General features: G+C 41.2%; 4 protein-coding genes across 5 annotated transcripts in view; 2 read left to right on the forward strand and 2 right to left on the reverse strand.

Annotated features, from left to right (window-relative positions):
- Positions 1-721, reverse strand: part of megf6b (multiple EGF-like-domains 6b) — a 64,780-nt gene extending 64,059 nt beyond the window's left edge. Inside the window, exon 1 of the mRNA XM_020602037.1 lies at positions 677-721. The gene's annotated coding sequence lies outside the window, so the exon portion shown is untranslated. The remainder of the gene's footprint in view (positions 1-676) is intronic.
- Positions 254-3,994, forward strand: akr7a3 (aldo-keto reductase family 7, member A3 (aflatoxin aldehyde reductase)). The gene is made up of 7 exons (XM_020602619.1): positions 254-603; positions 929-1,116; positions 1,255-1,359; positions 1,631-1,727; positions 2,565-2,664; positions 2,809-2,938; positions 3,638-3,994. The coding sequence occupies exons 1-7, from the start codon at positions 309-311 to the stop codon at positions 3,797-3,799; spliced, it is 1,077 nt and encodes a 358-aa protein (XP_020458275.1). The 5' UTR covers positions 254-308; the 3' UTR covers positions 3,800-3,994.
- A 106-nt stretch (positions 3,995-4,100) lies between these two features.
- mrto4 (MRT4 homolog, ribosome maturation factor) lies at positions 4,101-6,725 on the reverse strand. Its single transcript, XM_020602743.1, has 8 exons — positions 6,634-6,725; positions 5,986-6,044; positions 5,763-5,866; positions 5,185-5,266; positions 5,001-5,068; positions 4,770-4,921; positions 4,596-4,672; positions 4,101-4,497 (listed from the first exon to the last, which is right to left on the reverse strand). Exons 1-8 carry the CDS (start codon positions 6,659-6,661, stop codon positions 4,360-4,362), a joined length of 708 nt encoding a protein of 235 aa, XP_020458399.1. The 5' UTR covers positions 6,662-6,725; the 3' UTR covers positions 4,101-4,359.
- A 1,076-nt stretch (positions 6,726-7,801) lies between these two features.
- iffo2b (intermediate filament family orphan 2b) overlaps positions 7,802-14,418 on the forward strand; it is a 28,660-nt gene continuing 22,043 nt past the window's right edge. For both annotated transcript variants that reach the window (XM_020599670.1, XM_020599747.1), the window contains exon 1: positions 7,802-8,936. In XM_020599670.1, the coding sequence (XP_020455326.1) occupies positions 8,449-8,936 (488 nt within the window). In that variant the 5' untranslated portion in view covers positions 7,802-8,448. The remainder of the gene's footprint in view (positions 8,937-14,418) is intronic.

Below are 14,418 nucleotides of genomic sequence, written 5' to 3' on the forward strand. Positions count from 1 at the left end.
TGCTGACACCTTGTGTTTAGAAATAAGAATTACATGCCACATCTAGCGTGACAAGTGCCCTACATATGATGTAACGAAGATACTTGATCAAATATTAACTTTCATGTCTAAACCGTCAATAAACAGTCACAGAAAACGAACTTTGCACTAACTCAACTGCAGCCAAGCAAATAAGTCAAGAAGCCAGTTATAGCCTATTGCACTACATGCTCCGTTTTAAACCGAGGAAGGAACTTTACGACACTCCCTAAAACCACTTCCAGCTCGACCTTTAACCTTTGTCGTATTGCTCGCTGCTGTATAATAACATGCAGTTGCCTTTAGCAAGAGGCGTGTGCACGCTCCGACAGAGTCACATTATCAAGGACGTGCTCACACATTTGCAGACGTTTGCGGCTCGTCGAAACATGTCGTCGTCTGGCGCTAAGTGTCCGGTGTCCGTGTTGGGAACTATGGCGTTCGGTGGCCGAGCTGATGCCAAACAGAGTCTGGAGATGGTGAAGACTTTCTTGGACAGGGGACACAACCAGGTGGACACAGCTCTCATGTACGTGGATGGGAAGTCAGAGACGGTCATAGGAGACATGAACCTTCCTAAAACAGGTACTAGAAATCATATCATCTCTTAACTTCTCATAAGCGAACCAATGAATCTGGCTCTCCAACCTAACGTTACCTGCTTATTGCCACCTGGCACTCGCTTGGATTTATGGGTAGGAACCCCCCCCCCCCCCATTTGGCCTGTCAAACTATGCATCATGGGAAGTTGCTGAAGTTGTGTGCAGTTGTATTGCACTTCTAATTGTTGCAGTGTTCTGATGACACATTTGTGTATGCAAGAAAGAAACCCAGATTTCAGTTCTCTGTTCTGTTTTCTGCACCAAACTTTGAATTGCCACACCTGAAATTCATTGTTTCTGTGTGACAGTAAGAATAGCTACCAAGGCCAACCCCTGGAATGGGAAGACACTGAAGCCAGAGAGTGTGCGCTCCCAGCTGGAAACCTCCCTTCAGAACCTGCGAACTGATTGTGTGGACCTTTTCTACCTCCATGCCCCTGACCACCAAACTCCCATCCAGGATACTCTTAAGGCTTGCAATGACCTGCACAAAGAGGTTGAGAGACCAGAGACGTCTTTTTCTATAAGTTAAAACTCCAGAAAATCTTTCCTTTAAGGCATGATACTGATAGTGTCTGATTATTTGACAGTATTTCCTTAAAATATTGTGTGCCTGTTAAAATATCACCCACAGGGAAAATTCATCGAGTTTGGCCTGTCAAACTATGCATCATGGGAAGTTGCTGAAATTGTGTGCATCTGCAGACACAACAATTGGATTGCTCCTACTGTTTATCAGGTATTCTGGCACTTTGTAAAACAGTCCAGTAGTTCAATTCCCAGTCAGATGTCATCCTCTGGGAATAAATAAGCCGCTCCATACCTGTCCGTGTTGCTTCCCTCCATATGATGGAGGGAAGTATCATGTTACTATGCTCATAGCTGGGCTGGAAATGTGTTGCCTGAAAAGAAAATACTATTGTGCAAGTACATCCAGCATCCTTCACAGTATATGTTCACTTGATCTCTTTGTTATTTACACTCCTAACTCAGACTGTTACATTTCACAGGGGATGTACAATGCCACTACAAGACAGGTTGAGACCGAGTTGCTACCATGTCTGAGATACTATGGGATGAGATTCTATGCATATAATCCTCTAGCAGGTATGTCTCTTCTATGGTGCATTCACAGGGAGAGACACACAATTAGTGATCAATGTTTGACACTGCAGGGATGTTTTAACACTTGTCAAACTGTGGCATGTCACGTCATACCCTATTTGTCCTTTTTTAGCCATGCTAGCACACAGCTTCAGGAGTGGCAGTGTTGTTCTTTTGGCCCACCACTTTAATGCAGAATGAAATATCTCAAGGACTGCTATGAGTGCCATGAAATTTTGCACAGAAATTCATGGGTTTCACAGGATAAATCCTAATGATTTTGGTGATCCAAAATGAAGGTTTACATTTATGCTGTGTATGAATAGCTACTAGATGGATTATAATAAAAAGTTTTTATGCACACATTCATGTTCCTCTCAGGACTTTACATTTTCATCCAGTGTCATAATCTGGTTACACTATGAATTTGTTCAGTATTCTAGTTTATGGCTAGGTATTTGAAAATGTATACCGTAGTAACATAACTGTACTTTGTGTTTGTACTAATTAGCAAATGTTAGCATGCTAACACACCAAACAAGTAGTGAAAGGTGGTTAACATTACCCCTGCTAAACATCAACATGTTAGCATACTGACATTAACATTTTCTGCTGCATGAAGCAAAACTGTGCCAATGTAAATACAGTGCTTAAGGACAGCCTCACAGAGCCGCTAGCATGGCTATAGACCCCTCATATTGCTTTGACATTAACTACAGCTTTATCTGAAAATGAAGCATGAAAATCCTTCATTTTTAGCGAGTGACACCATTGAGAACATAAACAGTAGAACCTTAGATGAGCTGTGTTTGAATACTAATGTTACTGTACCTCTGGCAGGTGGCCTTCTGACTGGGAAGTATCATTACAAAGACAAAGAGGGATCCCAACCTGAAGGACGATTCTTTGGTAACAACTGGGCTGCAACATACAGGGACAGGTAAAATACCTGCCGTTTGCATTTGACGCTTTCCCAAGAAAAAGTATGTTTAAACAGTTGCATGTTAGGGGATGTCTGCAGTTACACACATTTGTCTGTTGATAAAGCACACAAGGTAACCATGACTGTCTTCTTTTGTGTAAGATACTGGAAGCAAAGTCATTTCCAGGGCATAGATGTGGTTCTGAAGGCCTTAGAGTCGGTGTACGGCTCAGAAAAACCAACCCTGACTTCTGCAGCTATACGCTGGATGTACCACCACTCTCAACTCAAGGTATCAGTTGTTCACTGTTCATGGATGCAGGCAGTGACGAGATTGTGTTATGAGTTGTTAATTTGGAGAAGATAACAATACATGAGATCGGTAGGTACAGTATTATCCTGCACAATATTTTGTTTTAATATATTTACTGTACACTGACTGGTCCTGCCCTGGCCCCATAAATCAGACTGATAAACCAAGGTAGAATTTCAAAAGCCTATTGCCAACATTGACTTTAACTAATTGGATGTGAATTTATCATGCAGTATTGTATTTTTTAATACTTGAAACACATTTTTGTCAGTACTATAATAATAGTAATACATTACATGATGATGCATCCTGAACGCCATCCTTTGTAAGACTGTCCATTTCTGTTGTTACAAATTTTTGTATTGGCCTATAATTAGTGGCATAATTTTAGGATCATTGGCCCTCTAAATGAAACTACTGAATTATTTGCACATGCTCAGCTGTACAAAGCCCCCATTTGAGAGTTCATTATCACCTTTTTTCACAATGTAAGTATTATAGCTGATCATTAACTACTGTTGAAGTCCAAGACCTTTCACCATCTGAAAGTGTCTAGTCAGTTGTTTACCTCAATGCTGCAGGGCCAAAGGTGATTCCATTTAATGTGTCCTCATCTAAACCATGTTGTGATTTGACGTCGGTATTTTTCTCTAACTACTGCATCATCTGCGGTTACAGGGTGATCTGGGAGATGGAGTCATCATTGGCATGTCAAGCGTGACACAGCTTCAGGAGAACTTGGCAGCTGCAGAGGAGGGTCCTCTGGATGAGAGAGTGGTGGCCGCCTTCACTGAAGCCTGGAACTTTGTTGCCCACGAGTGTCCCAACTATTTTCGATGAGGACCCTCCCCCCATAATGATCAAATATTATTCAAGCTGTTACCGAAAATAGATCTGCTAACCCCATAGTTACATACTTATACCCCCATAGTTGCATACTTATAAATTTACCTGAAATCACACATGGAATTCATAATTTTCTTTTCAGTAGGTCAAATGGAAACTGGTATGTGTTAATGTGTAAGAGCATATCATTGTTAATGTATAAATGTAAAAATGTAAAAAAAAAAAAAAGCAAGATTTTTTTTCATGAAAAGACCTTTTCTGTAATCTGCCTTATTAAACTTTGACAATAAAAATAAAACACATAAAATGCATCAAGTGGGTTGGTTTGTTGACAGAACAAATTGAGTCAACATTGACTTGACTCCAGTCACAGCTGTTAACATTTTCATCCAAAGCCAATTCATCATTTTAGTTAAACAAAGGACAGAGATTACAGACTCCAGGGGCAGCACAGGCAGCCAGAATGAATGGATTCATCATCCATGTCCCTCTGGTGTTGAAGGTTAACAAAGAAAGACTTTTAAAACAGATGTGTACAAGTCCTAGCAGAGATTTCATTCTGCATCATCATCATCTTCATCATCCTGCATAGACTCTTCCTCACCAGCAATGTTCTCAAATTCACCCGTTTCTGAATTCCACATGCATTTGATCTGCAGCTTGAATTCTGCCATCTCAATACCAAAGAGTTTCTGTAAACAACACAGGGCCAATTTGACCAGTCAATCACATACACCAAAGTACTGTGTCACAGTCAACATTTCTGGAAGAGAAACATTCAAGAACTCACCAAAATACGAGCCTGCTCAGGAGTCAGCACATCTCCCTCCTTACACACTTCATGGTCCTTCAGCAGTGTTACCACTCCTAAGATAACAGTAGAAAAAATGTTGACCATTATATCCAACTATTAAAGAGACAACGGCCATTTTTCATCTTTGCATTCAAACATCTTTAATCTTGCCTTTCTTGAGAGCAGTGGGAAGTCCCAACTGCCTCAACTGAGGCTCCATTGAGTGAGTAAACTGTTCCAGGGGTCCCTCATCCAGGGTTATGTCCATCTGTGCTTGGTTGCCTGCCCGTGCATAGTCCATTTCTTTGAAATGACTGAAATACCTATCAAGAGAGAACATCATTTAGAAAATGTATGGATGTATGACTGCAGCCATGGTCTAGGCAGTGAAGCTTTACTTACTCTTGGACCTCATCCTTTGTTTTATTTGTGAATAGTATGCCCACTTCTCCTCGTAAACATTTGCTGACCTGCATATGATCAAAGTCAAAGTCATCAAAGTCAATAAAGAGATTTAAAATATGTGCAACAGATTACTGTGGTTATATTTTTTTATCTTCACACCACTCTTTAGGATCTCATCTACCTTGTGCAAATTATCTTTGTATTCATCTGTTTCTCCTTTACCCAAGGCAACCGTCATGACTTTATTTTTGCCAAAGAAGAATCTGTGGAACAGAGAAAAGTAGTTAAACAGTTTCTTGTGACATCTGTTAAAGGGGTATTCCAGTGGTAACTTTTTTAAAACTGAATGAAGTGGAAAACATATAAGAAACTGTCAAAACTGAAGTACAAGAGACCAAGACGTGACATTTAGTCCCTAATTTAGGTCAAGCTACCTATAATTCCCATGATGCAACTTGAGAACATTTTAAATTAGATCCTCCTGACTAGTAAATGGCCATAGTTTTCAAACTCTGTCCTAAATTATTAACACAAGCAGTCTGATATAAATTTGTAGTGTCCAAGACTACCTCACTCCCTCCAGAGTAACTTTTATGTTTTCACAAGTATGATGAGTAAACTGACCTTCAAGTGCAAAAGTGGCAGAGTGCTCCTCTAAATTCTCTGAACTCAACCAGTGTTCAGCAAAACTGAAGTGGTCTTTGACACAACTCTAGATTACCAGCCTGTCAAACCAACAGGCTGGTTAAGGTACCATACCTGCTGTGTTTCCACGCTGTCCTGATGTCTTTCAGTTTGTTGTTCCTCATATTGGCCACAGAGAATACAAACAGGTTTCTGTAGGTGTCCACACATTTCCGTAACTAAAAAGACAAACAAGTTGAGGATTTAATTTTAACCATGTCAATAGCTTCAGCTAACACAGGTTAGCACAGCAAATATACTGTATAGCTGACATGAGACCAGAGTATAAGACACTCACCTCCTCGATTAATTTCTGTTTTAACTCCAGTCCTTTCTTGGCGGTTTTCGTTAAAGAAACTAAAGGAAAGATCATTTAAAAGCTGTCAGTCTGCTAAAACGTTAAGCTTCACTGAAATCAGTCAGCAGTAGCTGTTACCATCGTGATAGGGGCAAAGTAAAATGACAATATGTGCCCAATTCTTAGCGTTAGACATCCAAGTTAAAGCCTTGAAGCGGTTTAAAGTCCACTGCACAAATTTGCTCAACCTTTATTTACGCAAAAAGGGAATTTCACTGCATTTTCTCAGGTCAGATAACATTAGATCAACTCTACAACTGTCAAATATTTAACATACCACATTATCCCAGAGAAGCTAATTATGGTCTGAAACTCATTTCGATATTTATGAAACCTACAAATCGGACGCTTCACCGTAGTGACGTTATTTGTCAAATTCCTTGTATTTTTAATAATACTTGGCAATAAAGTTTATGCTTATGGCTCTATGCTTATGTTAAGTGCCGTTTCCCTCGGAATGATAAGCTAAAGTTGGCTTGTTCCCTCAATTTTAAGTTTTCACGTACAGCGCTCAAGTACAAACAAGTTACCATGTTTAACCACTTAATGTATTCGTACGTGATATAATTTGAACGTTTATCTGCTTACTTTTCTTATCCCTCTTTGATTTCGGCATGGTCACCTCTCACGATGCTACAGCAACAGTCGCACACGTGAAGTAAAAGGACCCCAAATGTTTGGTTTGGTGAAGCTGACTGTGTAGTGCCTGACTAAAAATAAAAAAAGGGGGAAAAGACTTTTCATTAAAAATACTTGTAATTCATTGGCATTGTTAATATGTTGCTGCTCCTAAATAAATGTTTACATAAGTTGAGAGTCGTGTTAGCTCAGCTAGTGTTATTTCTAATGTTACTCATAAATCGGACAAAATCAAATAACATGTTTTTGACAGACTATTACAGACTAGGGCCCTACAAAATTGCAATAATGAGTTACAATTTTATTTTAAAAAACAGATAAATTAAGATTATTTGATTTGGGGCCCATATGTTTAAGCAGCATACTGTCATCGGGCATTTTAGCTAGCTATTTTAGTGAATTATTTAATTAAAAACGACATTTTCCATACCGTGCCTCTATAAATTCATTCTATATCTGTGTCTGCCATAGGGATTAGGGTTCTGCGAACGGATTAACCCTCTTTGTGGCCCTTGAACCAAAGCAAAAGCATGCAAGTAGGTCTACATGACCCTACAGTCAGACCCAAATTTACAAATTGCTCAAAGATCCAGGCTATTATTGGAGCTTATATGCGGCCCTTATCCGTCTCCAAGTGTATGAGTCCGTTTTTGAATTTTGATTCTAAATATACATGTCTAATTAATATTACAAAGCTGCATAACCATGTGCACAATGGGCTCATGGTCCGTAGGTTGAGCAAATAAGAAAAAAATAAAAAAAAAACACTTAATTGAAATTAGTAAGCTTTAGCCTACAGGCTACTTTACAGTGCCTTGTCCACAGAAATGCGCTTTGTGTGTTTTAATGCATGTAGGTCTATATATAGTTTGTATTTGTCTCTGAAGGTTTGTGAGCGCACAACATAGCCTATAGAAAAACAGCATATATACTACACTGAATAGTCATTAAAATTATGCTATAGACTTTTAGCTGTGATTAAAGTTTGTCACTGATGCCTTTCTTATTCTGACCAACGATTCATCAGTTTAATTATCCATACATTAATGCGTAAAACATCAATGAAATGAAGGGGAATTGTTATCTATTAATCCAGTCCTGTTTATTGGCCTTGTGTCTGTGACTTCAGTCAATACTGAGCCCTGTCATTGCCGTCTCTGGGTGTGAGAGAAGGAGGGATGTGGGAGGGGCCGATGTAGGTGATAGTGCCTAGTTTAGCACTTTGCAACATGATCCGTGCACACCAAGGAGAGGCCGGGCTCTGCGGTCCTGCATCCTGCCGTCCCACCGCCCCACATGGAGAATGAATAAAGCCACAATAAAAGGGGAATGACTGGGAAAGAAGGTGGATTATTTTCCGCTGTCGGCCGGCTATATGAACCCGCAGAGCATCAGCAGGTCCTGACAACGCAAAGACAAACGGGGAGATGAGGGTGACGGGAACGAATGCTGCTGCCTATTGCGGTCTGCGTCAAACCTTTCATTACTTCAGAAGATGATGTCCTCGGTGCCACTCAAAGGACTGTCGGGGTTTCAGTGATTGTGAACACCCATGCTACAGGGGTCTGTGTTAGTATCTTGGGGTAAACATCCAGCAGGGACAGTGATGGTCACCCTGTCTTCAGCCTCTCAGTCGCGCTCAGCATCTGCATTGTGAGGAGAAACCGGGGGAGTGGGACTGTGAATGAATATGCAGAGATAAAGAAAGGTTTATGTTGTTGCATCCGAACGCAGATAGAGCCATAGTTGGATTACCAAGTGTTGATGTTTACCAGCATGAACTCGCTGTTTTTCTCCGATACTCCGCCCGGTCCGGTCAGCAACGCGCCCACCGGCTCGGGCGCGGTGACCAGCGCCCTGCGAAATGACCTGGGCTCCAACATCCATGTGCTGAAAACCCTCAATATGCGATTCCGCTGCTTCCTTGCTAAAGTCCATGAACTGGAGAGGAGAAACAAACTGCTGGAGAGCCAACTACAGCAAGCTCTGCAGAGACCGCAATTCCACTACCTTTACACCCGTGAAGTTGCCGTGCAGACAGACGGTCCGGAGTCGCGACTGCCGGGCACCATCTGGAGCTTCACCCACGTCCGGAGGCATGGGGAGCGCTTTGAGACCCTGCATGGGCCGGGGGTGACCTGGACGCATCCAGACGGAGTTGGGGTCCAAATAGACACCATCACCCCAGAATTGAGGGCTCTGTATAACGTGCTGGCCAAAGTCAAGCGGGAGAGGGATGAGTACAAGAAAAAGTGAGTGACTTAACACCCGAGGCCACTGATGTGAAAGCAAGAGCCTGTTGATGGTTACTCCACTGAGCTGGCAATTTAAAACGTAGCTATAACTATATATATATGCATTATAGTAATGTAGTCTTTCTTTTTTGCCAGGATCCTGGTATATTTGTGATATAGCCTGTTATGCATTTGCAGGGAAGTAGTAAGAGATTACAAGCCATGAAGACTGTTTCTGTGGGCCCCCTTTTCTGTTATGTCAGTATTACCTAACCAGAAGCTGTGGGGCCTGAAGCAGTGGGAAATAAGACCAAAGTGAAAATAAGTACAGTGTCACGCCATACCCACATTAGATTATTTCCTACTTGCAGCTTATGCTATAAGCCAAGAACATGTTCTAATGTAGTGCCAAATTGGTCAACTCTCAGATATGACCTGATTGGCAGGATGGGGAAGCTGTTTTCATGTGACGTACCCATCATTTTGTGACTCTAACTTAGTAGTGTGACTTTTTTTGTCTTGTGTGTGTCATCAGTGTCACATAGGCCTATAGCGGAGAGTCGACAGACAACATGGTGATAGGTTTATACATATTTCACATGAAGGATTTCATAGTTGCTCAGCATTTTGGTAACACAAAAGACGTGAACTGAGCTAAACCTGGTTCTCACATACATCTGGGGAAAGTCATTGGCCCATTCTCCACCAATTGTTATTCTTTAGTCAGATTAATCACATTTCCTTGAGGACTCACTGCAGCGTCCAGGGACCAACCATGTGTCTGCCAGCCGGCTTGGCTGGAGACATGCCAAGCAACCACTTGCTTCTGTTTGCCATCATGATTCAACCAGAGAGGCATTTTAACATGCCTCTGTCTGCTTGGTTAGGTTGGCTATGACGAATGCTGACTTTCCTGTGAGCGCACTGACTCAGTGACACAGAATGTGTGCTCCCCCATGCTTCTGGGAAACTGGATATCCTGTCCAGTCATTCCCTACTTCCTTTTTTGTGCATTTCTGCTTGAGAAGATGAATAGCGGTAGCTGGGACAGCAGCCAAAAACTCCCAAAGCTCGTCTAAAATTTGGATCCCTTTTGGGAAAAATGGGGGCTCTTTATTTAGCAAAACACTTCCAGTTATTTTACTGAGCACATTCACACTTAAAATGTGGTTTATGCCTCCAAATAGAGGCTGTGGTATTGCTGATAAAGTGTCAAAGGACAGGATTTCTATACTATTTATTGATTATGTATACATTTAGAGGCAGTGTAGATGTTATATTTACATTTTTCTTCTATGACTTTCACAAGTGTTGGTGTCAGACATGTTCGTTGTAGTGTTTTTACATGTGAAGAGCTGTGGAAAAAGACACATGCATAGCTATTTTTATTGGCCAATAATCGCTGTAGGCTAATCAATAGCTTTCCCTGCCTCTCTCTTTCTTTCTCTGGTCTGAGCTCAGTAATTGCATCACCGCTGAGTTCACTGCCCACTTGTTTTCTTTCTGTCTCCCAGTCTAAATCCTCTTTACTACAAACACGTTTCAGCATTCAACCCCTGAGCCCCGGCCTGCCATGCCTCTTTGGTTCTGTGTTCTTCTTTTTGTGTTCAGCTGTTCCTTCGCCGATCATTCCTCCCGTCTACAGCCCCCTCCACCCCTCTCCTCTCTGTGTCACGCAGACTGCTTAGAAGGCATCCTCATTCTTGAGGGAGAACTCCCCCAACCACCCACTCTCACAACACCCTGGTGTTTTATTAAAGCTTTATAAGGGTGGACACACACAAAGAGATGGATGGCCAGCCAGTCCATTTCTGATGCAGCCACTTGCTTTCAAGACTGTGAAGTGCGTGGTTGTTTACTTTCTGACATTTTACAGAATGCCTCCTTCTGATCAAGAGGCTATTTTCTGAGCCTGAGGCAAAAGGACGTGACTTGTCATACATTGTTTTTAGTAACACAGTCCCTTATGAAGTTGTACTGTAAAGTTACTTCAGAAGGGTGCTTGAATACATGAAAAGGCACCAGTATAATGGGAAAATATTTGCCAAGATTGTACAACAGATGTAAAAGAATAGAGCCCTTATTTGCAAATATGTTCCCATGAAGAGACTCAGTGTTCCTTTAGAAATTTAGGAAGCTAGTAAGATTAGTTTTCCACTGAATGTCTGCACGACACAGCCTTAATTTATTTTCTACAAAGATGACCAGTTATTTTTCTAAATCAGCTGCTCTCTATGTTTTGGTAGAGAACAGCTGGGAATGCTCTTTATGCAATTTAGTCCAGATTTTTTTTATTTACTCTAACTTCTCTGAACACCGCTGTGTTCTGTATGTAAAAGTGTGCATGTTTGTCTCTCACACACAAACATACAGTGCATGTTCAGCGGTCCACGGCCTAGCCTCAGTAACCAGACTGTCATCTTATATGAAGGTCCACTTAGTGAAACAGTGTCTGGGCTGTGAGGTTACATACATGTCACACTAACAAACCATCATGCAAAGGAAGATGGGTAAGACCAGTGGCATTGTCTCATCCACACTGTCTTTTCATTTCACGTCACTGTGAATTCTGTCACTCCAGGGTCTCTACCAGTAATTGCCATTAGCATGCAATAGTGCTGAAAGGCTGCCTGACACCAATGAACATTTTTGTCAGTACAGGCAAAACCCTGTATGCTAATTAAGAAGACAAACTGTGTCTAGGTGCCTATGACAACAATTTTCATGTGGCCAAGAAGGAAAAGTGCACATTTGTTTAAAATTTACATGTTATGGTACAGAGATACTGCAGACAGTTTTATCCACTGTACAAATTACTGCACTGACAGATAGGGACTAAAATACCTCACTTATACTTTTAGTAATATAAGAGCTGTATAGCTAAAGACGAGGATAGTCGAGTTCAAAGATCATAGAACACATGAGCACAGTACACATGAATTTACTGTCTGTGGATTGGAGCTGTAGCAGTTTTCAAAACGATTGCAGTTTTTTTTTTTTTAAACATGTGATACTTACTGCAGTGGTTTAGATGCACATTAGTGGTAAAGGACATATCAGCTACAAGCTCTGCTCTGCTCGGGTCACTGCCCTGGCCTCTCCTAATTGGTTGTTTATTCCATCACTGAGTAGAAGCCCAACAACTATCCTGCTGGATCAGAATATGGGTGATACAGGACATATATTGAACCAGAACGGTGTCTGGGCCTCCTGGGCATGTTCCTCCTGCATGAATAATTCACATGCTTCTGAATTGAACTGCGTGTAGATCAATGCAATGAGAATCCAGTGAAGACACTTTTCTGAGGCTTTGATCTTGCTTCACTTAGAAGGCAGAGTTTTGAAAGTAGGATTCAGGTTTGTTGTAGTAAATAATTGACTAAATACAGGGTGAAGTAAACTGGAAAAATTCCAGAGCTTAAGGCTGCACTGTGTTTCATATATTAAGCCGTATTTCTCTCTTGAAGAACAACGGGCATCAGCAATGAGCTCTTCAGCCTGTTCGTCTGTCTTAGTTGCTGACCTGCCCTGTGTATAATCCAGGCCGTTTATTCAGGACTGGGATTTTCAACAAGCCGTCACCTAGCACCAAGGCTCCAAACTCAGCCAGCCATGCACCACATCCTGGCACGCAGCCGCTGCACTCAACTGGGGCCTCTCAAAGTGGAAGACTTCCTGCTGCTGAGATACAGTGAGTGAAACATAGAGGGAGCTCAGTTCACCAAGACCACTGAGCTCCAGATGAGCATCTCATCATCTTCAATGCTTATACAAAGTCTTCATTTTATAGATGTAACACTGTTAGGAACCTGGATTGTTTCCAGTGGAGACATTAAAGGATATCCTATTTTTCTGTGCCACAGACCTGCATTTATTAAAAACTCATCAGTGAGCCACAGTGTTTCAGTGAATGACATATCACTTAATTTATTTTGAGTGAAACCCACATCCATTGTCTAGTGCCATAAATACAGTGGTTACCAAAGGACATTAAGGGCTCACAAGACAAATCTGAGAAGTCCTGACATAAGTTAGGTAAGAAGAAAAAAAAGCACATCTCTGTATCACAAATTCTTAATTTTTCTAAATTTTCTCAATACGTTGCTTTTCTTCTTGTGTTACAATGAAGCATTTTATCTCTGTAGCTAAATGAAACTGCTCAAAGGCCTATGCATCTGGTGATGTGGGATCTTGAGTAGACATTGTTTGGCTTTCAAGGGTCACTGGCACCGAGCACCAATGTTTATCAGTCCACAGTTGTAAATAGTCCCAAATAAATGCACTTTTGAGTAATGTTTGCTAAAAACTGCAGTTCCAGGGTGCTTTAGGAAATTATGTAACATGTTTTAAAATCTGAAACTTTACGTTTCTGCCTCGTTTTAAAGCTTTACATCTTCATAGGCTTGTGGCTGGTGTTTTCATGGGAGCCAGCAACTTCTGTGAGAAAAGATGAAAATATGGTCTGTTTCTCCATATTGATCAAATTGGAAGGAAAATCTGCGACATTTAATCATGGGAGTGTCTTCCCTCTCCACTTTGTTGTACCTTTGTCCTCTCAGTGCTGATGTCTGGAGCTGCTGCTGTGCTGTGCAGCTGTGGGTGATTATTCATGGGTATCGATACCACAGAGGGCAGTGGCGCATTGCCATATCTAAAAGTGCAGGTATGCACCTGTCTTTCATAAGCACTGACTGCATAGGCAGAATGTAGCAACTCTACAGGATGTTTGGTTGCTGGATTGTTTTGGAAAAACAGTACTAGCCCTTGCAGTGGTTATGGCCTGAAGGAGATGCACAGGCTGTTAGGTCTGGTAAATTTCCACTGCAAAGTCCACTTTAATCAGTTCTAATCCTACACTTAATAAATTTAACAAGTGTCTTTTGCTTTCTGTTCAAACCTGCTGTTGAAAAAGCACCTTTTCTAAAGGTCTGGATGTGCTGACACAGCATGATGACTTAAGAACCACTGTGTTTTAAAGCATGTTATTCTGCTTTAAAAACAAACACACACACATTTGGTCAATGTACAACATCACACATGTGACAGATAGAAGGATGTGTGTGAGAGTCTTGACAGGGTTTTAAATATCTCTCTGTGCTCCTCACTTTAACCCAGACCAGATGCGCCTCTCCTCGGAACTCACTGGAAGTCTTAATGTAGTGAGAGATAAAGTGCATTAACCTCCCATGGCATTGTTTTCATTATGGCTTTTATGGCAACAAAGGATGGTCATTATGTTAAAGACAGTCTATGATCTAAATGTAAACAAACATACTGTATATAGCGCCAACATAATCTGGAACCTGCATTTGCTACCAAAACAACTGACAGGTCTTTTGGTACACAGGCTGGTAACATACAGTGGGTACGGAAAGTATTCAGACCCCCTTAAATTTTTCACTCTTTGTTATATTGCAGCCATATGCTAAAATCATTTAAGTTCATTTTTTTCCTCATTAATGTACACACAGCACCCCATATTGACAGAAAAACACAGAAT

Source organism: Monopterus albus, unplaced genomic scaffold (assembly GCF_001952655.1).
Source record: "Monopterus albus unplaced genomic scaffold, M_albus_1.0 scaffold1.1, whole genome shotgun sequence".
Lineage (NCBI taxonomy): Eukaryota > Metazoa > Chordata > Actinopteri > Synbranchiformes > Synbranchidae > Monopterus > Monopterus albus.